This window comes from Psammomys obesus, unplaced genomic scaffold (genome assembly GCF_907164565.1).
Source record: "Psammomys obesus unplaced genomic scaffold, mPsaObe1.curated_primary_1811, whole genome shotgun sequence".
NCBI classification, from domain to species: Eukaryota; Metazoa; Chordata; class Mammalia; order Rodentia; family Muridae; genus Psammomys; species Psammomys obesus.
In genome coordinates this window covers 7658439-7685321 of record NW_026594083.1, presented here as the reverse complement: position 1 = coordinate 7685321, position 26883 = coordinate 7658439, and the positions used below count along the sequence as shown (strand labels likewise).

Genomic DNA, 26883 nt, shown 5'->3' with positions numbered 1-26883 from the left:
TTCTACTATGTGGTAGAATTTGGGGATTGAAGAGGGAAAGTAATGAGCTGTTTTTCTTTTTCTTTTTCTTTATAAAGGACATGTTGGTGGGCCAAGTGAATCTAGGGAGAATTTTGCCCTGACTGAATTTCTCAAGCCAGGGATTTTATCCATTAACAAGAATATTGTGGTCTTCATTTGAGAAAAGGCTATTTTCATACTTCTAAGTCTTCTTCATTCTTCCATGGCATGGTCCTGGAATCATCACATCTAGATAAATTAGACATGTCTGTGTGTCTTATAGTGTCATCCTGTCATGCCATCGCGTATATACCACACTCGTCTATTTCAATTACTTCTAGGAATTCTTCAGAATCCAATAGAAATATGGATTATCTTAAGAAGATGGTTTTAATGTCTGCTTAATCCCCAGTACATTCACCGCGCTCTCAACAACTCACGAAAAATAATTAGCATGCAGCTCAGCTGGTAGAGCCGTTACCTCCTTCTCAGCCCTGTGTCGTTACTTTTCACAGCTTCATACCTATGTGTGTGGTATACACCTTCATACCTGTGTGGTGGTATACACCTACAAACTCGACATTCTGGAAATGGAAGCAATATAATCAAAATGTCAAGGTCACATTTAGCTACATAAAGGGTTTGAGAACAGCCTTATCCAGAGACCCTGTCTAAAAAAAAATATGAAAATGATTAGTGAACTATTTCCTCACATCAAGATCTGTGAGAACAGAGGCTGTGATGTGCCACATTCTTTTTCTACTTTCACCTTATGTCTCCACCCTGTAGAATTCCATGATATAAGTAGCCATAAAAGCATGAATTAATGATCACTAAAGGAATTGCCTCAGTAGGAATTCCTATTGGTATGATAAAACAGCACTACCTAAAGCAACTTGGGAAAGAAAATGGTGCATTTCAGCTTACAGTTCCACATCATAGTCTATCACGGACATTTATCACTGAAGTCAGCTCCCAGCAGAGCAGGAAGTGGGAAGCAGGAACTGATACAGAAGCCATGGAGAAGTGCTGCTTGCTGGCTTAATCCCCAAGAGCTTCTCATCCTGATGTCTTATATACCACTTACCCAGGCATGGCACCACCCACAATGGGCTGGGCCCTCTCAACAACAATCACTGATTAATAGAATGTACTGCAGGCTTGTTCATAGACCAGTATTTTGAGGACATTATTCTTTCAAATGACTCCAGACTGAGTAAAGCTGACATAGAACCACTCAGCACAAAAACCAAAGGGTCCCGAGCACATCTCCTGTCACAGAAGCTTTCGAGTGTCAACAGATAATAGAGATACACATAGAGATTCAGGAAGCAAAGATCCACAGCCAGCATCAGGATCGCCAAAAGTCACTTCTCTTCCTAACTGTGATCCCAAATGTGGTCTTCCAAGCACTGAGTACATAGAACCTTATGGGCCTCTGGTAAAATAACGCAGAGGTGGAAGTAAATACTTTTTTCACCTGCTTATTTACCCAAGTGTTTATGACATACTATCAAATATTATGTCATTGTGAGTTGGGACACAGCAATGAAATGACTTGCTTGATAAATAGCTCTTATATTTTAGGTATAATGTGCATTTATATTTAATAAATATATTTCTATTTTAATTTTATTACATAAGAGAATTCCATCATTTGAAAATAGCTCTGATCTTTATGTTAATTTTTACTTTAACTTTTTCATTAGTTTCCCAATGGTTTATTTTTGTTTTAATCAGAACCGGTTTTTAAAAGTCTAATTTAGTTGTATACATAGCCACCAACCCTGTCTATAAATGTCCTCAAGCAAGATTTAGCTTGGTGTATACATTGATACAAATATTTGATTTTTCCTATTGATTCTATAGAGCATAAGAAATTGCAGAATTCATTTTTTATAGTTTTATGCTCCAGCAGATGGCAGTACAGTGTTTTCTTTCATGGTAAGAATGCCAGTGGATTTGGCTACTCCTTGCACATACTATCAGCGCTAACAGAACTCACTAGTAGAAGAGAAAAATATTTTGAGTTGGGAAGAAGACATGTTGGGGGATTCAGGGATAAGCCGGAGGGGAATTAGTGGTACAAATGATCAAATATATTATATACATATATGATATTTTCAAAGCACAAATAAAAAGTAAAAACATTTTTAAAAGTTAGGAACAATAGCAAAACAAATGTTAGGAAGTTAAATGTTTCAAGAACCCTTAAAGCATCATTGATACTCTAATTACAAACAAAAATATTCAAATTTCTATACTGTTCTGAAAACAAAATACCTATTATCATATAGGCATGTAAGAATATGTCTTTTTCTGAGGATCACACTTAACATTTCAAAGTAAACTTCTAGAATTTTGTGTGTCTTGGCATGTTCCTATACCGTATCCATGGAAGCAGGGCAACTGAAGGATGAACAAATTGAGAGCTACAGAGTGGAAGCTCTGGGGCAGACAGAGTATGTTCTAGCACTCTGGAGGGGTGTGAATGTTGAAAAATATTTATTTTGTAACATTCAGAATGCTTTGAATTTTAGGAATGATTGATTCATTAAACAAAATAAATGTTTATTTCTTTTCATCAATCTATTATGAAGCAAGAGTGATGAAAAACACACAAGCAATATTCAGCCATTGTTTATAGACAACCATTCAGAAAGTTACTGTTCAAAAGCTTACAATTTGAATCTGCTTTTTAAGGCAATAACCCAGTAGAGTGCCAGCCGGGTTCACGGCCCTGTGCTAATACTTGGAACTGTGTAGCAACTGATTTGTTCTGTGATGGAGAAGCAAACTGTCCGGATGGTTCAGATGAAGATACTGGACTATGTGGTAAGACCACCCACCTGCTTTTACTAGTCTTCATCCTTTTTCCACCACGACCACACACACACACACACACACACACACACACACACACACACACACACGAAATACATCCGTGCACACACTGCATAAGCACATGCACGCACATATACATTTATATGTACACACATGCATGCACACACAGATATCTGAAAATAGACAAAACTGACTGATTACAATAACCATATGCATAACTTAATGCCAAATCTAAAAATTACGCTATTTTTAAACTTAATTTGATAATCCATTTGAGAACACTGTAAAGAATGCTGAGAACACAATAAAGAATGCTGTGACCAGTCACACATCGTTTAGGTAGGGAGGGAATGTCACTGTTTTTCATCTCACCTTTGCTTTAAACTACCCTGATCTTAGGAAAAAGAAGTACTAGTATAATTCTATTTCAGGATTTTTCACCACCGTGGTATATCATTCCCTTTACCCTTACTTCAGGGCATCGAATCAGTGAGCATTATCACTGTTCCTCATTTCTTTTCTTTGCCTCTTACAGTTCTATAAGAAGTACAAACAGTCACGAGTAAACCTTAATGTTCTGGAAAAACAAACAAACTGATGTTCTGTTATCTGTTCTGGTTGTTCTCATTTTAATTGCACTATTAGTGAACACAACTAGCACGTGCACAACACCAAACGTTCATCTGGATAATCTAAATGGAGTCTCTTTGATTTATATTTCATCCCGCTTTGGTTTCATTTTAAAAAGCTTTCCAGAAAAAAAAATCAGATCAAATAGCGTTATTTTCGTATGCCACCTAATATCCTGGAAGTGTAAATTCAGATTGCAAGCAATAAAAAATACCATTAACTTAAGCCTAACCTATAAGTAATTTTTGAAAACTTAATGAGAAGTCTGAGGTAAGCCTGTTTTTAGGAGTGATCCAGAATCTACCTTTTTCCTTTTTCCTTGTTTCTTCCTTTTTGAGAGAGGGTCTGACCTCGAGTTCACTATTATGATGCTCCTGCCAAAGGCTCCTGAGTGCTGAGGTTGCAGTCCAGCTGTGTACTACTGGTACACTCTATGACCTTTTAAAGTTGATGGTGGACACTGTTAATTCTGGGAGGGTTTTAGGTCTGCAATTTCCTTGGTTGTTACTACTGTGTTCTTATATTCGTTGACACTAGTTAAAGATGAAGATTTGAATAAAGAGCTAGGTTAGAGAAATTACCTATCTACTAGGTCCGTGCTTCATAAGACAGACCCTATGTCTGTTTCCCAGCAACAACTCAAAAAACCACCTAAACGTAAAATTTTTCTATTGAGTAATCCCAATTCAAATGTTCTTGGATAAATTCAAATTCACAAAGTTGAACTTTGAAATACAGTTGTCATGTAGTGGAAAATATGCATGTTTATGGAATATTTTTTAATCATTTTATATAACTATGTTATTCAAAGAGAAGGATGGTAATGTTGATATAGTGGGGTTTGGGAGGGCATTTTTCAAACCCTTTCCATTAGAATATAAGCAAAGCATGCCACCAAGAAGAAAAACTGATGATGCTGACTTCTGTTTCAAAACAATAATCCATGTGAAAGTTAGACATTATAGTTTTAGAACTGTGTAGCACTGATCAACAACTTTAAAAAGTAGAAAATTATATAACAACATTAGGCAAATCAGTTAAGTTTGTTTGGCCCTAACCTCATTGAGTTAATCATTTTTCAAAATAAGTTGATAACCATTTATATCAAAAAGTAATCATAAGACTAATACTATAAGGATGATAAATTACCCTCAAATAAGTTTTAACGTAATAAATTATTTTCCCAAGTTACAAGATGAGGCTCAGTACGTAAATTAAATGTCTACCTTTGTTTTAAACACATGACAACGTGCTTGATTCTTTTTTATTCAGTATTAGAGTGGCTTTATATTTACTAAACCTTAACATCATCAACCTTTCAAGGGACTCAGGTTTTTGTGTGTTTATTATATCCATTCTTTTATATTGTATTAGAAAGCTAGCATTGTTTTTATTTCTGAAAGATAGCTTCAAATCATTTTTTAAACAAGATAGCAGAAAAATCAATCAAATCAACTATCTTCTGGTAGCAAGTGTTTCAGGGCACAGGTGGTCTTATTCATTTTAATTAGTGAGAGGAGTGAGGCTCTGAGCCCCAGACATCCCTTTAGCACCAACCCCAATGCTTATCAGCAAGCACCGTCTCAAAGCCCCTCTGCACCAATCCATACTCAGAGAAAAATTCATAAGCTGGTTTAAGAATTTTCTCTGTAAGACGTTGACCTTTGATCTCTCGCTTATTTATTGATCTTACCCCAGCTGTGAGCTCTGAATCTAGTTTGTGTTATTAATAGAGTCATATTAATGACTGCTTCCGTACTGAGTTTCTGTATTTAGTCTTTGGTTATTTAGGTTTGTACAACTTATAGCTGACGATAGCTAAAATAAGATTTCTTTAAATTGTGTTTCTCTTCTGATTAGAATTGCATCAGCAAGAAATTTTACATTTTAGCTGACCTATGTAGAGAACTGATGCTGACTCACAATTCTTAGGCCAAGGTGTGGTGCTCTTTCCAAGTTGGCAAGTGTTCTTGTAACTTGCATGCTCAAATGAGTGCACACAGTATTCTTTAGTGTCTCTCCATAGACCACATTTAATTCCTATTTCCTGGCCTAAGAAAGACAGGATCCATAGATTCTGATCCAGCAGAGGGAGCTCGTGGTCGACCCCAAGCTCATGCCATCAGAGCGACTGTGAATGCAGGCTAGCAGGATGGCTCCTGCCCTTTGCAGGTTGATTTGCTTCCCACTCAGCATTTACTCTAGTGCTCTTCTAGGAGACACCTAGAAGTTCACAGAATCAAAATTCTAAACATTCTTCTTCTTCATAGTCGAGATATATTTTTAATTCTTTTTTAATCCTGAGAACCTGTCTTGCTTCACTGACAGCTGTAAATTTGCCTTCTTTGCACACACCGTGTAAAGAAAACATAGTACTCTCCACCCAGTCCTCCATTTTCTGACATGATATTTTTGACACCCTGACCATTGTTATTGTAAACAGTTTAATAATGTTGTAATTTTAAATGATTTCAGGAATATTCCATAATTTTATTTCTATTCAGAAACTAGCAAGGTCTATTTGCACCCGAGTAAGATTATTTAATGACGATAAAAACATGAAGATTCATATAAAGTAGACAAAAAATTGATCATGTTCTTTAGAACAGGCTAGATACCATGTTACAAAACCCTACACTTAAGACAATAACGGTCCTCTTAAATCAGTCCCAGACACTTGCCTAGGCATTAGAAATGTCAGTTTCCTGTCTGTCACCTCTCTTACTTGGCTCTTTCATAAACTGTTCACAGGCAAGGAGACATGTGGAAACAAACACAATTTAGTTAAAGAAGAGCTGCTTATGCAACTCAGTCATATGGCTCCACATTATCGTGAGGCATTTCAGGACGTACAGAAAAGTTATTTGTTCATGAAGAGGCAGCAACAGGGTATAAAAAACACAGAAGACTCTCAGCTCTTTGAAAAATTATCACTCTACTTGTACAACATGACACTGTCGATTCTCTTTCTCTACAAATATGTCAGGAATAAATCTGAAGAATATCTACATTCCCTCAGCATAGTAAATAGTTATTACAAGTATTTAATGTGATTTTTTCCTTTTTTTTTTTTAAATTTTACTCCCTTCCTGTTTTAATGCTCCTACTGACATGGCCTGTATTAGTGTTTAAGAACGTTGCAAAAGATAGACATTTTTAATTTACTTTTGCTTGTTTGATGTACGGTATTGTGGTAATTGCAGATAAAGGCCTATAGAGAAAGAAGCCTCCTGTGAATATTGTTTATGAACCAAGAGACTTTGGGTGAATTAATTAATCCCTACAATTCCAAGACTTCTTAAAGCTAACATTACCTATTCATGCAGCCACAGCTTGTGATGGACGATTTCTGTTGACTGGAAATTCTGGGTCTTTCCAAGCTGATCGTTTTCCAAAGCCAGACAAATCAGGTGTTGTTTGCCGTTGGATCATTCGGTAAGAAACCTCTGCTTATGTACTGCTCTTGAGTCTGAAAATCTTCTGACATAATATTTTCCCTCTCTATGCTGTTTAAAATAAATACTTATTAACTACCAGCTGATAGACCAATTCAAAATTCCTCTTTTAATCTTAACTTGAAAAAATACTCTGTGTCAAGAAAAGCTTTGTTTCTAACAAAAAGCAGTGGTATACTGGGGTCTAAAATATTACCTCAAAATAAATTTTAGACATGATCAGACTTAATTAGTCAAATAAATCATTTAACTTTTTTTTCTTTTCAAAACTAGTTACTCTGTGAGAGATGCAGTTACCACATTGCATAGTGATCCACACACAACATCAAGGATCAAAATATGGGGAAAATACAATGAATTTTATACAAGCTTAGAGGACTGATTAAGTAAAGAGAACATGTTTAATGTACCAGTAAAATATTTGGAACACTGTTTGCCCACCTTGAAATTGATAACTGCATTTAGCACCTTGCCAACTGCATTTAGCCCCTTGCCATTGTTCAGAAATGTGTTTTCACATCTAGCCTCTTCAGAATGGATTCAAGATGTGTGCGCTTGTGAACATTAATAAAATTCTTTGACCCCAAATTTTCAGATCCATATGTTTCAGAATCTATAACTATGGGATCAGTTATATTATATAATAAGCTAAACATGCTTGACACCTATCAATTAAAAGTTTGCAAATGTCTTTTTGCACTTTCTGTCTTCTTCAGGATTGACACTAGCTTCCCCAGTGATTTTTTTTTCTCAGTGATCTTACTGGTAGGTTAATTCAAAGTTTCTCTGAACTGCCCTAGCAAAACCAAAATTAAATAAGAAGCCAACACCTTCAGCTGGTGTTCTTCCTCTCAGTCTGGGCTGGGGCTACTTTACTCCAACTTAATCTATTTGCCTGTATAATATTCCTGTGGACATCAAGCAACTCTGAGCATACATTTTCTGACATACCTACTTACTTCTGTAGCCTTATGAATTTATTACTGCAGCATAATACCTTCATCAAACTGAAACTTTTCAATGAGCACATCTTGTTTCTTGCTATGAACTATTTCTAGAAGTTACACCGATAGTGTCTAATCCAGGATCATATAATAGTGTATATAAATTATGGTCAACAAGATAACAAGTATGAGGATAATATTTTCACTAATATAATAAGGTTATAGGTAACCTATTCCATGTAAATTAGAAGACAGTATTTTTTCTAAATGTTCATGGTTTCCAGATCCTATACGATCTCTAACAAAATATTGATGATATTTTTGCACAAGAAGAATGATATACACAGAAAATGCAAAGCCACAATAAAAAAAAAACAGAAGAAAATACAACAAAAAATATTATCACTTGTCTTGACAATCATTTCATAAATGTGAAATGACACAAGCATTGCAAGCAAGCATGTTAATAAAATTACCCCCAAATCAACAGCTTCCATAAAGCAAAGGACATATTAAAATGGAAGGAACACAGGTTCAAATACATGAAATTATTTCATAATCATCTACATTTCTAGTGACTAAACATCTAAAACCATAAAAAAAAAATCCTGTAATGCCTTAGAAAATAATAACAGCTTGATTAAAAATTAACAGCATGGAGGCTCAGCAGTTAAGAGAGTTTTCTGTTCCTTTGGGAAACACCTGGGTTAGATTCCCAGTACTTGCATGGCATCTCACAACCATCTGGAGCTCCAGTTCCAGAGCATATGATAAACTTTTGCCCTCCACCTGCAGAAGGCACACGGGTGATGCACACAGGTGATGCACACAGGTGATGCACAGACAAACATACAGGTAAAACATCCATGCACATAAATGGTTTTTAATTTAACAAATGTGTCTCTTCATGACATATATATCATAAAAATGGATAAAAGGCTTTTCAAAACATCAACCCATACACAGAAATGGACAATTACACAAAAAAGATTGTTAATCTACCCAATAGTAAAAGAGATGAAATCAGCACCACTGAGAGCATTTACTAAAAGCAGGTGGTATGGTCACTATATAAAATAACAAAATAAGTGCTGGCAAAAGGGGGAAAATTGGAACTTTTGTTCTTTGATAGGAGAAATATAGTGAATGGTGCTTCTTTTATAAAAATTCTATATAGATTTTTTTTTCAATTTGTGAGTCAGCCCTGGTTATATAAAGGGAGTAGAATCAGAATATAAAAAGATATTGTGATTTCTTGACCATGTCAGCAATATTCACAGGAATCTGTTGGTGCTAGAAACTGATTTTCCACGATTAGAAGAAGAAGTAGAGTGAATACGGGATGTACATACTGCAGAACATTGTTATTCAGCCCAGAAAAGGAAGGGTTTCCTATCCATACTTTATGATTGAAACTTGAGGCTTCAAAATGAAATAAGCTAGAAATAAGCTAACCATGCTTATTTATATAACTCAGTCCAAGGAACAGAGTATTGGGAAGATTTTGTTTAATGAATGCAGTTTCAATTTTGCTAGATGAAAGAGTCATAAATGTTTATGTTCTGATAGTAGTTAATAGGTTAAATTTGCAGGATGGCTTACCCTACATGTTTTGTATCACGAGAACGGGAAACACAAATTGTAGAATCTGTTGAGACTTATCACAACTTAATAACTTACATCTCTCTTTTTGCTTTTAATTTAGTGTAAACCAAGGACTTTCCATTAGCATCAGCTTTGGATCTTTTATTTCACATTATACAGATGTGTTAGATATTTATGAAGGTGTAGGACCTGGCAAAATTTTAAGAGGTAAGTTAAATATACAGCCGCTTGTCACATTAAAAATAACTGTGAGGCTTCTAGGGTGGCAATGTTGTATATTTTATTATTTTTTATTTATTATTTATGAGAATGTATTCACTTTGTATCCCGGCTGTGGCCCCCTCCCTTGTCTCCTCCCAATCACATAGCCCTCCATCTTCTCCCCCGATGGCTCCCCCCTAGTCCACTGATAGGGGACGTCCTCCTCCCTTTCCATCTGACCCTATTCTATCAGGTCAAATCAGGGCTGCATGCATTCTCTTCTGCTGTGGCCTGGTAGGGCTGCTACCCCCTCAGGGGGAGGTGATCAGAAAGCCAGACACTGAGTTCATGCCAGAGACAGCTCCTGCTCCCCTTACTAGGCTATCCACTTGGAGACTGAGTCTATGGGCTACATCTGAGCTATGGTTTTAGGTCCTGTCATGCATGGTCCTTGGTTGGGGTATCATTCTCTACAGGGTCCCCAGAGCCCACTTTTTTTTTCTTTCTTTGTTGGTCTCTTTTTGGATCTTCTTTTCCTTCCAGGTCTTTCTATCTCCCCAGTCTTTCATAAAATTCCACACAATCTGCACAAAGTTTGGCTAAGCATCTCAGACTCTGCTTAAATGCCTCGATTAGTAGAGTCTTTCAGAGGCTGTCTGTGGTAGGCTGTTCTCTGGCTTCTCCTGCTTCTGATGTCTATCATGTTTTCCCTTCTGAATGAGGACTGAGCATCTTCCCTAGGTTCCTCCTTACTGTTGAGCTTCTTTACGAGTATAGATTTAGTATATTTATCCTATATTTTATGTCTAATCACTTTTGAGTGAATATATACCACGTGTGTCTTTCTGCTTCTGGGTTACCTCACTCAAGACGATCTTTTCTAATTCCCACCATTTGCCTGCAAATTTCATGATTTCCTTGTTTCTGATAGCTGGGTAGTGTTCCACTGTGTAAATGTACCACAATTTCTGTATCCATTCCTCCATTGAGGGACATCTAGGTTTTTTTCCAGATTCTGGCTATTATGAATACAGATGCTATGAACATGGTTGAGCAAATGTCCTTGCATAGTTGAGCATATTTTAGATCTATGCTTAGGACTGGTATAGCTGGATCTTGATTACTAATTGTCTGAGAAAGTGCCAGATTGATTTTTAAATTGGTTGTACAAGTTTACATTCCCACCAGCAATGGAAGAGGGTTTCCCTCTCTCCACATCGTCTCCAGCTTGTGTTGTCACTTGACTTTTTGATCCTAGCCATTCTGATGGGTGTAAGGTGAAATCTCAGGGTCGTTTTGATTTGCATCTCCCTGATGACTAAGGACATTAAACATTTCTTTAAGTGTTTCTCTACCATTTGATATTCTTCTATTGAGAATTCTCTGTTTAAATGTTGTGGAACTGTGTCCTGAGCTCTTAAAGTCCAAGTGAAACATCAGGAGGTGCTGACAGCAGATGAGATCATGTGCTCACATTTCACTTAAATGAACAAATCAGCTGATAATCTCTCTGTATCTTAGGGCTGCAGTTTTTTAAACTAAAGATTGACATAACACATAAGGTTAAAAACTTGACCCAATTAGATATCACTAAAGTCTAGTGATGTTGATGTTGATGTTACCTAGAATCTTCACTGACAATGTGTATGTAAGTAATGTTGCAGTCTTCTAAATATATGTCTCCCAATTTAAATAAACTATAACAAAACATATGCTGATGATAAAGTCTAACTTTCCTTTAGAGATATGTACATTTTTCATATTCTTTTACTCTTCAAACTCTTATTATTTTACAAATATATTTACAATATAGTTTTGCAATTAAACACTCAGCAAACATTGAGATAATTAGAAATGCTGGTATCAATAATCCAAAAGTAATTTTCATAATAATGTTATATGAAGCTAATATTTCGAAAGAGAAAGAGTTTATAAAAGTGCATGTGGATAACAAGCCACTTAAAGACTTTACACAACTGTATTACATTGAAAATATAAGTATATCAAACTTAACAAAAAATGAAAAATGTCATTTAAAAATAAAATGTTCACTCATAATGACAACAATGTCACTAATGTTCAGCAGATAGAGAGAATTATAAAAACTAAGGATTTCTTTATTTAAACTTAAGATAAATATATTTTTATCATAACCTTATATATTTTTATTGAAGACAAAGTTAATAACTTCATTTTAATTTATAAACACATTTTCAAAACTGTTTTTTACAAGTTCCTTTCTTTGAGAAATATTTCCAGATATTCATTAGTGAATTCTAGTTCATAATGCATAGCTTAAATAATGTTCTTATTTTATTAGGTTGGAAAATGCATATATTTCTTACTTGACTCTAAGAAAATTATCTAAAGAAATTATAAGGAAAGATAAATCATCTAGTATCACAAAATAATTGTTAATACTTAGTTAAAATAAGTATAACAAAATAATTGTTATACTTAGATAAGGTAATCCAAATAGATAAATTCCAGAATTATTTGTCAGTAACTTTTACATAATACTTCTAAATATTGCCAAATAGTTATGTCAAAATCTTTTCTTTTCTATTATTAATTAATTTAATTTAAATTTCAGTCATAGGCCTCTTCTTCTCCTTCCAGTCTCTCATCCTCCCCCCTATACCTATTCCTCAGAAAGGAAAGACTCCCTACCCAGACACCCCAGCTCATCTATTCACAAGAGGACTGAGTTCCTTTTCATCCTCTGTGGCCTGGTAGGGTAGTCCCATCAGGAGGAAGTGATCAAAAAGCAGGCAACATAGTCCATGTAGAGATAACCTCAGTTCCCCTAATTGGTGAGTCTACATGAAGCCTAAGCTGCCTATAGGCTACTTATATGTAGAGGACCTAGATCCAGACCATGCATTGCCCTTGGTTAGTGCTTCAGACTGCATAGTCCCTTCTGGGCTCCGCTTGATTGGCTCTATTCATTCTCTTGTGGAGCTTTTGTCACCTCCAGGTCCTTTTATTCGTCTTCCCTCTTTTCTAGCAGATTCCCTATGCTTCATCCAATGTCTGGTTCTCCATCTCAGTATCTGTTTTAAACCATTTCTGGGCAGTACATCTCAGAGGACAACTCTAATAGGCTCCTGTCTGTAAGCATTTCAGTGATAGGGGTTGGCTTCTTTTTCTTTTTTCTTTTCTTTTTTTAATGTATTTCTTTATTTACATATTTATTATAATTTATTCACTTTATATCCCCGCTGTAACCCCCTTCCTCAACTCCTCCTAGTCCCACCCACCCACTCTCTTCTCCCTCGATGTTCCTTCCCTAGTCCCCTGGTAGGGGAGGACCTCCTCCCTTTCTATCAGACCCTAGCCTAGCAGGTCTCATCAAGGCTGACTGCATCAATTTCCTTTGTGGCGTGGCAAGGCTGCATCCACTGGGAGGTGGTTATCTAAGACAATGTGGAAAGTGAGGATGCATAAATCTCACTCAAAGAGGAAATACAATAGACAGAAGTAGTGGTTGAAGCTTGGCAACAAGGAGGTCCATAGGGAAGAGGCTGAAACCTCACTCAGAAGGGTAAACAGGATAGACATCAGAAATAGAAAACAAGGAACAGAGGACAGGAGCCTTCCACAGGGGACCTCTGGAAGAGGTATCCATCAAGGTATCGAAGGAGATACTGAGACTCATAGCTAAACTTTGGACAGAGTGCAGGAAAACTTATAGAAGAAGAGGGGGATAGAAGGACCTAGAGGAGAGAGGAACTCCACCAGCAGACCATCAGAGCCAAAAAACCTGGACCTGGGTGGGCTGCAGAGACAGATACTCCAACCCAGGACTGTGCATGCTGAGGGCCTAGATGTCCTGCTCAGAGGAAGCCCATAGGATGCTCCGTTTCCAAATGGGTTTCCTAGGAAGTGGAGCTGGGGCTACTATCTGACATGAACTCAGTAGCTGGCTCTTTGATCACCTCCCACTGGAGGATGCAACCTTGCCAGGCCACAGAGGAAGATGATGCAACCAGCCCTGATGAGACCTGCTAGGCTAAGTTCAGATAGAAGGGGAAGAGGACCTCCCCTATCAGTGGGCTACTGAAGGGCCATAAGGGGAAAAGAGAAAGGGTGGGAGGGACAGGGAGGAGACAAGGGAGGGGACTACAGTGGGGATACAAAATGAAGAAATTTTAATAAATAATTAACTAAATAAATTTTAACATTTAAAAAATAAAAGCAGCTTTGATAAGGTTTATGCTTCTATTGATCCACTTTTTCTACACTCAACGCTTCTATTTACTTTATTGATAGTGATGTTTTTATTAATTTATTTATTTAATCACTTTACAGCCTAGGTGCAAACCCCCCTTCTGTCCTCCCAGTCCCGCCCTCACATCTCTTTGTCCCCACTCCCCTTCCCTTCTCCTCAAAGAAGGGGAGGACCTCCATGGGTACCACCCTACCTTGGCACCTCAAGTCACAGCAGGGCTAGGTGCATCCTCTCGCACTGGGGCCAGACAAGGCAGTGGATCCAAAGGCAGGCAGCAGTCAGATACAGCCAACGCTCCAACTGTTAGGGACCCACCTGAAGACTGAGCTTCACATCTGCTGCATAATTGTAGGGGGCCTAGGTCCAGCCCCCGCATGCTCTTTGTCAGTCTCTGTGAGCCCCCACGACAGTGATAATTTATATTAAAAATTATTGCCAATTTAAAGATTTGCCTCAGTCTGAAAATGACGAAAATCACTTCATCAGAGTGCCTGGAAAAATTTGGAATTTTTTCCTGATTATTCTCATCAAAATTTACCATAGTAAATAATTGCAGAAATTTATTGTGTTAATTCAAATGTCTGGATTTTTTTTTCTAATGAGGCATCTAGTTACTCTATGTCATCAACTCATGGCCTCATACTGAATTCACAGTGGGCACTCAGGCCATCTTTGAAATCCTCTCCATCATAAACTGATGCTCTAATAGGGCAAGCAATTTTTTGTTTGTTTAAATAAAAGAACGTAAATGTCTTGTACAGCATGTGTTGAAACCTACTCTATGGAATGTCTGTAATTTCTGTCCTTTGGATTTTCTCTAAACCTCTTATATTTTTGTCATGTTTCTCTGCTCTCCTTTTTCATTAAAATTGTTCACCAGAGTTAATGCTCTTAGAAATCACTATTTCATCAATGATAACTATGCAATTTCATGTAAATTGATAGCCATACAAATGTAAATTTTGACAAAAGATATTGCTGAAAACTATACTTTCAATTATAATATCATATTAGGAAAATTTAGCTTTTAATGTTATAAGGTGATTTTTTCTTTCTACAAATCAATATATTTTAGGAATATTCAGTAACTCTGTTTATTCATATATTAATACTTGCGCTCTAACATAAATAAAATGTGCTCATGATCTGTCCAAGTGACAAAGACCCACAAGACATTAAATCACAATCTTTGCTTTTCAGAATTAAAATATCTAATTGCCGAGTTAAAGAAACAGCTGCACTCAATGAGCATTTGCTAGATTTTAACCCCTGTTACACATGGGAGCTACTTATCCTAAGAGCATACTTTCACAGGAAGCAATTCATCAGAGGAGACTAAAGGGGGGGAAAAAGGAATCTAGTGAGACATAGAGTGAAACGAAATTGAGCACTGTCTCCAGAGCCTAGATCTTAAAAACCTCTGGTATCTATCCTCTTTGGTACTCTGTTACCCTCTTTGGTGCATGGCACTGTGGCTCTGATTCCATTTGTGCTCAAAAGAGTTTTCCCAAAATGATTAATGCTTCATGAAATCCCTACAGATAAACATCCTGTACTTTTCCCAGCTCACTGCAAATATCGAAAGCAGGCTTATGAGCCTCACGACCTAGCCCCTTGAACCATCTACCAGATTCCTAACATGTGCAAATGTGAGGTCTTACACACTGTTAAGTATGCTTTTGAGTCCTCACTCTTATTTGATCCAGAGAGAAGCCACAGGAAATGAACACAGTGGCAGGAGAGGCAAGATAGGCTTAAAGCATATGGATACTTCTAAAGTATCCATATTTCTTAAGTGAGCGCAGAAGATTTTCTTTTTTTTTTTGTAAAATAATTTTATTTTATTTTATTTTTTTAATTTTATTTCTTTCTTATCAGTTACATTTTATTAACTCTGTATCCCAGCCGTGTCCCGATCCCTCATTCCCTCCCAGTCCCTCCCTCCCTCCCTCATCTCCACTGTGCCCCTTGCCAAGTCCACTGATAGGGGGGACCTCCTCCCCATTCATCTGATCCTGTTTTATCAGGTATCTTCAGGACTGGCTGCAAAGCTCTCCTCTGTGGCCTAACAGGACTGCTCCTCCCTTGGGGGGGGTGGGGAGGCCAAAGAGCCAGTCATTGAGTTCCTGTTAGAAATAGTCCTTGTTCCCCTCACTATGGGAAACCAATTGGTTACTGAGCTACCACAGGCTACATCTGAGCAGAGGTTCTAGGTTACATTCATACATGGTCCTTGGTTGCATGTCAGTCTCAGAAAAGACCCTGTGCCCAGATATGTTTGGTCCTTGTGAAGCTCCTATCCTTTCCTCATCAGACTAACTCCCCTTCTTTCTTATGATTCCCTGTACTCTGCCAAAGGTTTGGTCATGAGTCTTTGCTTTGAAAACACTGCTAGTTAGAGTCTTTCAAATGCGCTCAGTAGACTCCTGTCAATGTTCAATGCGCATCACATCTGTCTTTCAAAACGAGGATCGATAATTTTACCCCATGTCCGCTCTCTTGATTATCTTTTTTAGGTGTATAGAGTTCATTATGTTTATCATATCTTATAGGTATATATAAGTGAGTATATACTGTGTTTGTCTTTCTCCTTCTGGGATATTTCACTCAGGATGATCTTTTCTAGATCCCACCATTTGCCTGCAAATTTCATGATTTCCTTGTTTTTGATTGCTGAGTGATATTTCATTGTGTAAAAATACCACAATTTCTGTACCCATTCCTCCGTTGATGGACATCTGGGTTGTTTCCAGGTTCTGGCTATTACAAATAAAGCTGCTATAAACATGGTTGAGCAAATATCCCTTTTGTGTACTTGAGCAAACTTTGGGTATATACCTAGCAGTGGTATAGCTGGGTCTTGAGGGAGCACTATTCCTAATTGTCTTAGAAAGTGCCAGATAGATTTCCAGAGTGGTTGTACCAGTTTACATTCCCACCAGCAGTGGAGGAGGGTTCCCCTTTCTCCACAACCTCTCCAGCATGTGTTGTCCCTTGAGTTTTTCATTTTGGCCATTCTAATGGGTGTAAGGTGATATCTCAGGGTCGTTTTGATTTGCATTTCCCTGATGGCTAATGAGGATGAGCATTTCTTTAAGTGTTTCTCTGCCATTCGATATTCCTCTGTCGAGAATTCTCTGTTTAGCTCTGTTCCCCATTTTTTTCTTTCTTTTTTTTAAATTTTTTATTAATTACACTTTATTCATTTTGTATCCCCCATAAGCCCCCCTCCTCCCCTCCCGATCCCACCCTCCCTCCCCTTTCTGCATGCTTGCCACTCCCCAAGTCCACTGATAGGGGAGGTTCTCCTCTTCTTTCTGATCTTAGTCTATCAGTTCTCGTCAAAAGTGGCTGCATTGTCCTCTACTGTGGCCTTGGATTACTTGGTTTGCTGCTTTTCAGCTTCTTTAGTTCTTTGTATATACTCGATATTAGTCCTCTGTCAGTTAAAGGGTTAGTGAAGATTCTTTCCCAATCTGTAGGCAGTCGTTTTGTTTTGATGACAGTGTCCTTTGCTTTAAGAAGCTTTTCAGTTTCATGAGGTCCCATTTATTGATTGTTCCCATTTATTGATTGTTGCTCTTAGAGCCTGTGCTGTTGGTGTTCTGTTCAGGAAGTTGTCTCCTGTGCCAATGAGTTCTAGGCTGTTCCCTACTTTTTCTTCTAACAGATTTAGAGTATCTGGTTTTATGTTAAGGTCTTTGATCCACTTGGACTTTAGTTTTGTGCAGGGTGATAAATATAGATCTATTTTCATTTTTCTGCATGTGGACATCCAGTTGGCAGAAGATTTTCAATATGAGAATCCTGCTGTTTACGAGTCACATACAGTTCTAGGAAGAATCTTGTAGCCAATATAAATCTTCACGAGCAAAAGCTGAATGAAAAGCACGTTGTGGATGGAAACATGACTCATTGTTTCAGCAAGGTGCTTCTACTGGGTTTTGTGGAAATTCTCATGCTAATGTGAAGCTCTACTAATTTGTACAGAAGTACATATTTTTCAATATTTCACAAATTATCTCTTTAAAGGAAAATAAACAGTACTTATGTGTCCTCCATCTGAAGTTTGATACTTTTCAAGGGCTAGAATTTGATACCTACTCCATATTGTCCATCTAAAATATGTGCTTTTGTGTATTTTAAAACATTACCATTTTAATATAAAACCCAAGTCTGATTTTCCTCAATGTGATATTACTATCTTTTATGATAGATATGGCAAGCTACACAATGTTGTAAAAGTACTTCATATTATGAAAATTTTATAAATTATGTGAGTTTCTTTAATATTTAAAGCATATCAATCCTTGAGAATCAAAAGTGGAAAAACGAGGCAGTAGACTTAAGGCAGAACAATTATATAATCAGTATAAATCTCTAGAAGCAATTCTTGCATTATCTATTATTATTTTGAGTTTCTACAGCTATATAGATAAGCAGAGCAAATACACGCACACACTGTTTACTTCACTGTATGATCCTTTTCTAGCTCTCATTGCTGTGGTATGCAACACAAGTTAATCTTTAGACCTATAATTAACTACCCAACTTTGTGGCTTTTACAGAAATGTGCTTGGTAAAGTAATTCATTTTTTTCTTTTATGAGTAGGTATAATATATACGTGTCATAATTTATAAACATTTTCTTTCATAGCCTCTTTTATGGAAACTGATCCTGGAACAATTCGAATTTTTTCCAACCTAGTTACAGTCACCTTTCTGATAGAATCTGATGAAAATGATTACATTGGCTTTAATGCAACATATAATACCTTTAACAGCAGTGGCCTGAACAGTAAGTACTTTCTGCTGTTTATTCTTTGACTCTCTAAATGCTGTAGCATTTTTAACAGCCACAGAACTTAATTTTTCCCTAAGTGAGTTCTTCTATATCTCTTAACTAATTCTCTCTTTACATGATAGTTAGAAACAAATGATAAATTTAAAAAACTTATATTCTTCATAGGAATCAACTGACCAGTTTTTGACGATCACAAGTCAATGTAATAATTAAATGATTTTTTTATATTCAGTAAACATTACGAGTGAAAGTATATTAATACTAAGTAATTCTGAGAAATTTCAACATGAGGTTTATTTGATTAAATTACTGAATTTAGTTATATCAGGAGAAAAACAGATTGACAAAGTTTATGTGGGTAAACAGGGTAATCAACATGGAAAAATAAGTAATATAAACGTGCACTGTTAAAACCAAGTATACAATAATTTGTCATGGTTGAAACAAACAGGTACCTTAAAATAAATAATATGGAACATAGTTAAGATTAATGAAAATGACAATGGACAGTAAGTAATTACAAAATATATAAAGTTGAATTATTTTCTATATAGCAAATTGCTTGTGTTAAATATTTAAATTTAAGAGCTTTTTTAAATTCACAGATTATGAGAAAATTGACTGCACCTTTGAAGATGGCTTTTGTTTTTGGGTCCAGGATCTTGATGATGATAATGAGTGGGAAAGGATTCACGGAAACCAGTTTCCTATCTTCACTGGACCACCTTTTGACCACACATTCGGAAATGATTCAGGTATGATTTACATTTATTCATAAAGAAAAGAATGCATTTTTACTTCATCTAAATGGATCTTTATTTATGAAAAATATTTTACCATTTTTATTATTAACTAATAATTGTATCTAAAATGGTAATCACACATCTAAGCGACTGGGTTTTTAAAAATATGTTATACCCTCTTTGCTCACATCAATGATGAAAAGTAATCAAAGGTCATTAGACATAAGGAAATTAGCTTGTAACCATAGCTTTGAAATGATTCATAAGTAATTGGACTTGTGCAAGATAATTGACTTTTCTGACCATTAGTCTGTTTTTGCCTTAATTTCATTTTTCAGTTATTCATTGTGAGCTCACAGAAATATAATCTAGTTTTGTGAATTGGTCCAGTGCTCATTAGCCTGGCTGAACTTGTTCGTTGGTTCAGATAGTGTTATTGTTAAGAACACCTCAGAATTTGTGAGTGTACAAATCCTATCAGAACACATACAGATTTACTTCTGGTGGCTATAGAGAAGAGTGACTTGAGAGCAGAGATTGCAAGGGATGGCTGTGGGAGGTGAAGGTAGCTTTCTGTGAATGCTAGATTTGTGCGAATGTGAGACGCTAGGTACCATGCAGAAAACCTGTCACTGAAGACAGTACAGTTAGACTAAGTAGACAAGTCTGGGAAAGATAGGGATAAGTAATTGTACCAGGAAGGTACTACTGAGATACTTGAAGTAAGACATTTGTAACACTCATAAAGGCGGTGATTAAAGGTTGCAAACCTAGTAAAAATGTGTATTATAAATTAAAAAAAAATCAAAATCAGAACAAACTGAAATCTGTGTGTGCGCATGTGTTTGTATTTATGTGTGCATATCTACATGTGTGTATGTATATTGCATGTATATGTGTGTATGTGAGTATGTATGTGTACATATGCTTGTATTTATGTGTGTATGATATGTATATATGTGTGGGTATGTATATGTGTGTATGCATATGTGTGTGTGTGTGTGTACAGACATATATAGAAACAAAGTCATTCTTTGAAAACATGTGTCAATGTCTCCGATAAAAATGCAGCACCAAGAACCTTGTACTTGTGGTACTCAAGCTCTCAGGATGCAATTCACATGTTACTGTTTCTGCACGAGCTTGAGACCTCAGAGTTGAACCCATTGTTTTCGTCAAACTCTGTTTGCTGACCTTTTGGTTTCTTTTGCTGCAACATTCTTTCCAGTGACAAGAACCTACTCATTTTTTTTTTATCTAACCAACATGTAGAGCTATTTTGAATGTAGAAATGAGTATCTACACTTTTGATTCAATTACCCATTTTTTAATAATTCATCCAATGAAATAAATTATATCACTAAAGTCTAAGCACATGTAGCTGTTATTTATTATTAGTGATCATTATATCACAAAGACCAGTATGCTCCATTTGATGACTGGAAGGGTAAATAGTTAAAGTGAGCTGTAACTGACATATGGTTAAAGGAAATTGAAAAGTCAAGTGTTTTTCAAGATAGAAGCCTGTTTAACTCTGGTTCTTTAAACAAAAACATCCAATACTAAATAAATATGGCTTATCTCTCTGCTTTAATTAGATAATTTCTTAAAATGACCATACCTAATGTAGTTTCACAATAATAATCAAAAGCCCCCTTTCATTTATTCTTTGGTACATTATTTGACCCCTAAGTCCTGTACAAGATACTCATAATACATCTGTGGATTTAGAAAACATTTTCTGGCTCATAGATCACATGTTTTAAATGTGATTTAAAAATTTTAAATTATAAAAACAAGCAGTTTACATAAAGAGTAATTTTGATACATTAAATGTCTATAAAGAACCTGGGAAAATATAAACCTTTGAAGGTAGGAATAGGAAAGAAATTACTCATTAAAACAAGGCTATCATTTTAGATGTCACTGAAGAAATGACATGAATCAAACTTCTAAGGGATCACAAGAGCCAGCGATAATATACTAGACAAAGAGAACTAAGAGAACAAAGAGAATGTTGGCCCCTTTGAGAAGAAGCCATTATGCCCGCCAGGCTGCAGTGAAGTAAGAGAGGCAGTGAGGTGATTCTTCCATTGCTGTCTATGGTGCTGGCTTGCATGTTGATGACCAGTAGGAACCAGCTCAGTGAAGTGTTAGGGCTCATGCTAACCAATAGGATCTGTGCACTGTGGGAAAGGGCAAGAAAGTGGGACAGACACCAGTACCAGGCTTCCCACTGACCCACAGAAGAGTCAGAGGACCTTAATCACAAAGCATTTGTTGTGAGAAAGTTATGTTGTGACTGGAATTTGAATGGAAAAGCAGCTGCAATTAGTAATTAGTAGCTAATGGTAACTAACAGCTATCAGTTGAAATGAAACATTAATATCCTTATAGACACATGCATGCAAATGTGCTCTGCATAGGTGGCTGCTTCCGAAAGCCCAATGATATTTAATTTTGAAAATGGTTACATATGAATGAACCAATATAGTAAGTTGGAATAAATTGTTTCCAAGAGCTTGATCCCACCTGGATAAACCACTAACTCAACTAAATGAGAACTAACCCTTAGGCTGATAATCGCCTTAGTTCCCCCCACCCACACAAAGTCATACCAAAACTGCTAAATAACAGGATTAGTTTTATTTCTTCTTATGTAAAAAAAACAATCTAATAATGTCTAGACTACACTTAAGCAAGAGGAATTAAAACTTCAGCAAATCATTGGTACCTATCGGCGACTACAGATATGGGCTATGTAGTTGAAATCATTGATGTTAAAATATCAGTTTCAGGATAGACATTGGAAGTAGGAGAAGACAAGGAATAGAAGAGGAGCCTTCCACAGAGGACCTCCAAAGATTCTACCCACCAGGGTATCAAAGGATATATTGAGACATATACGCCAAACTTTGGGAAGAGTGCTGGAATCCTTATAGAAGAAGAGGGAGATTGTGAAGGGGACAGGAACTGCACAAGGAGAACAACAGAGCCAAAATACCTGGGCCCAGGGGGACCTACAGAGACTGATACTCCAACCAAGGACCAGGCATGGAGAAGACCTAGAACCCTGTTCAATGGAAGCCCGATGGCTGCTCAGTTTCCAAGTGGGGTCCCTAGGAAGAGGTACAGGGGCTGTCTCTGACATGCACTCAGTGGCTGGCTCTTTGATCACCTTCCCCTGGGGGGGGGGGGCAGCCTTGTAGGCCACAGAGGAAGATGAAATAACCAGCCTTCATGAGACCTGATAAGGTAGGGTCAGAGAGGAAGGGAGGAGGACTTCCATAATTAGGGAACTAGGTAAAGGGCATAGGGGGAAAAAGAGGGGGGTGGGTGAGACTGGGAGGCTATAATGGAGGAGGCTGTAGTGGAGATACGAAGTGAATAAATTGTAATAAATAAATATATAAATAACATTTAAAAAATAAATAATATTATCAGTTTCTACTTTTGTGGCATCATAATAGATATAAAATAATTTCATTGCTATTTGAAGGAGTCTAAGTACATTATAGGAGGAAAAACTGACTTCAGTTTGCCAGCAGATTAAATAGCTAAAGAAATGAGATGAAACTGGTCAAAGTGAAGCAGGATGAATGCCAGGTGAAGATTTTAAATAGTTGGGAGGGAAATGGAGTTTTAGGAGAAAGTTGTGCATCAGGACTTATAAAAAAATTAGACAAGATCAAGCAGGTCAGAGCACACCAGTGGCAGTGAGTAATGAGGGCGAAGGTAGGGCTTAACAGGTCTCGCTAACTCTCATAGCTGTGATTTCATAATCTACCAGTCATTCACCCCCAGAGCTATTTTTCTTTCAACTGACTTTTTTTTTTTAATGTGTCAGAACATTGTTCCACTGAAATGCAAGAGAATTAAATCTCTCCTGCAGTTCTTCTTATCCACGCAGGGTTCTTTTGTTCTTAGCTTCACTTTAAATGACAGGAGAGCCTAAATGGAACAGATAAACTTTGAATTAGCGTCACTTTAGGGAGGAACATCTAAGCTGCTCAACTTTTTCCAGATCTTCTAAAGAACTCCCTCTTGGGGGAGCCACAGCTCCTCAATCAGTGCCCTGTCAGTTCTCAGGATTTCTTTGTACCCCTTAAAAATAAAGGGAATTGGGATGAGGTGGTGGCATTGATACAGGGCACTTGCTTGGCATGTTAGAGGGGGGCTATATGTTCAGAACATTTGGGGTACATGAGGTTACAGGTATTAAAAAAAGACTTCACAAAGGGAAGGGTCACAAAGGGGTGAGCTAATCTTTGGTTCTTCTCCCTCTTTGCAACAAAATTTCAGTTGTTTCCAGCACTTTGAAGGGGGGCCTTAAGTAAAATAGAAGTCATTAAGAGTAAGAGCCATTATGTTTTAGCTGTGATTAAATTTTATTGTCCCCCATACTTTTAGGTAAATTATCTTTCTTCTCTCTACTTTGTTTTCTTCCTTTAGAAAACAAGATTGATGATGATAAGATTTATATGTTTAAGATATACAAACATTCAATCCATCATTATGCTCTACAAAGGTCACTAAAATACTGACATGAGAACCACCCTAAAACTTTTCCTTCTTGGCACAAAAGTGTTCAAGAGACAGCAGTTGTCCATGGTTCTATTCTAAGTTGCTATCTGTAAGGAAAGCAGCTGTTTGGCTCAAATTTTAAAGATGTATTATTTTTTTTACATATCTGCATTTCAACTTGGCAAATAAATATACTTTTAGTGTAATTTATGTTCTTTTAAAATGGCATTCTTCGTTTTTTTATTAGTTACATTTTATTAACTCTGTATCCCAGCTGTATCCCCCTCCCTCATTCCCTCCCAATCCCTGCCTCCCTCCCTCATCTCCTTCCTGCCCCTTTCCAAGTCCACTGATAGGGGGGACCTCCTCCCCTTTCATCTGACCCTGTTTTATTAGGTATCTTCAGGACTGGCTGCAAAGTCCTCCTCTGTGGCCTAGCAAGACTGCTCCTCCCTTGAAGGGTGGAGAAGTCAAAGAGCCTGCCATTGAATTCCTGTCAGAAATAGTCCCTGTTCCCCTTACTATGGGAAACCAATTGGTTACTGAGCTACCGCAGGCTACATCTGAGCAGAGGTTCTAGGTTATATCCATCCATGGTCCTTGGTGGAGTGTCAGTCTCAGAAAAGACCCCTGTGCCCAGATATATTTGGTCCTTGTGAAGCTCCTATCCTTTCCACATCATACTAACTCCCCCTTCTTTCATATGATTCCCTGCATGTTTGTAGCAGCTTTAATAATAAAAGCCAGGACCTGGAAACAACCGAGATGTCCCTCAATGGAGGAATGGATACAGAAATTGTGGTATTTTTACACAATGAAATACTACTCAGCAATCAAAAACAAGGAAATCATGAAATTTTCAGGCAAATGGTGGGATCTAGAAAAGATCATTCTGAGTGAGGTATCCCAGAAGGAAAAAGACACACATGGTATATACTCACTCATATAGATTATACGATATGATAAACATAATGAAATCTATTCACCTAAAGAAGATAAACAAAAAAACTAGGGTAAGATGATCAATCTTTCCTTAGATAGACAGATGGGAGGTGCATTGGACATGGGAGAAAACAAGTAACAGGACAGGAGCCTAATGCAGAGGGCCTCTGAAAGACTCTGCCTAGCAGTGTATCAAAGCAGATGCTGAGAATCATAACCAAAACTTTGGCAGAGTGCAGGGAATCATTCTTTGTTGGTTTTTTCTTTTTGTTTGTTTGTTTGTTTGTCTTGTCTTTCCAGTTGTATTAAATTTTAGAAAGCAAAACTACTTTATAACATTTAAAAAGACTGAATTGAGACCAATCTTTACACTAAAACACTCAGTGATATTTACCTAGTACTTATCTTTTATACGTGCTAGGGCTCATGAGGCCATTTTAGTGATCCGAGTTTCTTTCTTAAAGAGACCTCCAATTTTCTAGGAATCATAACCACCTTCCCAGGCTCCGCTCTCTGCATCAGCATCAGTGCATGCCTAGAATTTACAGCTTCAATTGGGGTGTTGACTTGAGAGAGTTTGAATTTAGCTCATAAAGAAACAAGTGGCAAAAGTGATGGAAGTTGTAAGAAAAGAAAAATGTAACGACTTGAGAAAAAGTTCATTGTGTGCTAGAATTAGCAAACTTTATTTCATTTTTTGGCTCTAGGCTTACTTTAAGGTTAATTTCAAGAGATCTAAAACGCATTTCATAAAAATTATCTTTTAACCATAGAAATTTCACATGGTAACATAAAATGTCTAATGATCATTCTTTGTGGGGCTTTAATAAATATGAAAGCACGTCAAATTGGTATAAGAAGAATATATTAAACTGAATTTACTGATCCCAAATAGAAAATACAAAAGTAAAAAAACATAGTACTCATTTTTCCAAGTTTATCAAGTTTAGTAAGTACGTACTACATGCCTAGAGACCTAGCTTAATGGACAAAGTGTTAACCAGGCAAAAATGAGGTCCTGAACTAGATTCCCCAGCACTTCTGTAAAAAGCCTACATAGGCGGTACATACTTACAATCCCACAAGATGATGAGGGGCTAAACAGGAAACTGGAGGATATCTTGGCCTTCCAATCAGCTAGAATAGCAAAATCATCCAAGCCCCAAGCCAATGAAAGACCCTGTCAAAAAATAGGACAGCTCTAAAAGTCAGACACAGGGTCATCCCTTGTGAGTATAAACAGCTAGACGTACAGCTAATTTAGAGCTCATCACATGAAGGTGCAAAGTTAAGTTTATAGGATATTCAAATTACCTAATGCAAAAGAGAGATGATGCAGAGAGATGAGAGTGTCCTTGGAATTAAAAAAAAAAGTATTTTATCCCAGAGATAAAAGTTAGAAAATTGGTGTGCATAAAACATTAACTCTCTAGATTAGAAAATCTCTTAGGCTATAAAAAAAATCTAATCAGGTTTAAATCAAATGTATTACCTTTGAGTGTTCCTGTTGCTTCCTGTGTGTGTTAAATAAGTAGCGATCCATACCAAAATTGGATCCATACCAAAATGTCATAGATTAAACTGAAAAATAATTGGGTGACTGGTCTAAGTTTAATGTACATTGCATACTCTCATCATTTTATAGGGAATTTATTTTCTATTTTGTTAGATGAATAATTTGTCTGACTTAGGGAATAAATTAGTATAGTATATCATTTTACATATGACAGTATCTATAGCTGCATGACATTTACTACATTGATTTATTTGTATAAAATATAAAAAGTACTATCGTTTCCATAATTAATGATGTTTTATGTGGACATAAATTCATATATTGATTGTATGATCAGTTCTAAACATATCACTATTAAATGAGTGAAAAGCAGGCTTAATATATTTCAAATCATAACTAGTAGACTGACTTGATGTGCGAACATGGACAAACAGAAATAACAAC

At 36.7% G+C, this 26883-nt stretch overlaps 1 protein-coding gene across 3 annotated transcripts in view; it reads left to right on the top strand.

Annotated features, from left to right (window-relative positions):
• Positions 1-26883, top strand: part of Tmprss15 (transmembrane serine protease 15) — a 121058-nt gene that overhangs the window by 26923 nt on the left and 67252 nt on the right. For all 3 annotated transcript variants that reach the window (XM_055617822.1, XM_055617823.1, XM_055617821.1), the window contains 5 exons: positions 2704-2835; positions 6801-6909; positions 9579-9685; positions 18568-18708; positions 19320-19469. In XM_055617822.1, coding sequence (XP_055473797.1) covers positions 2704-2835; positions 6801-6909; positions 9579-9685; positions 18568-18708; positions 19320-19469 — 639 coding nt within the window. The remainder of the gene's footprint in view (positions 1-2703; positions 2836-6800; positions 6910-9578; positions 9686-18567; positions 18709-19319; positions 19470-26883) is intronic.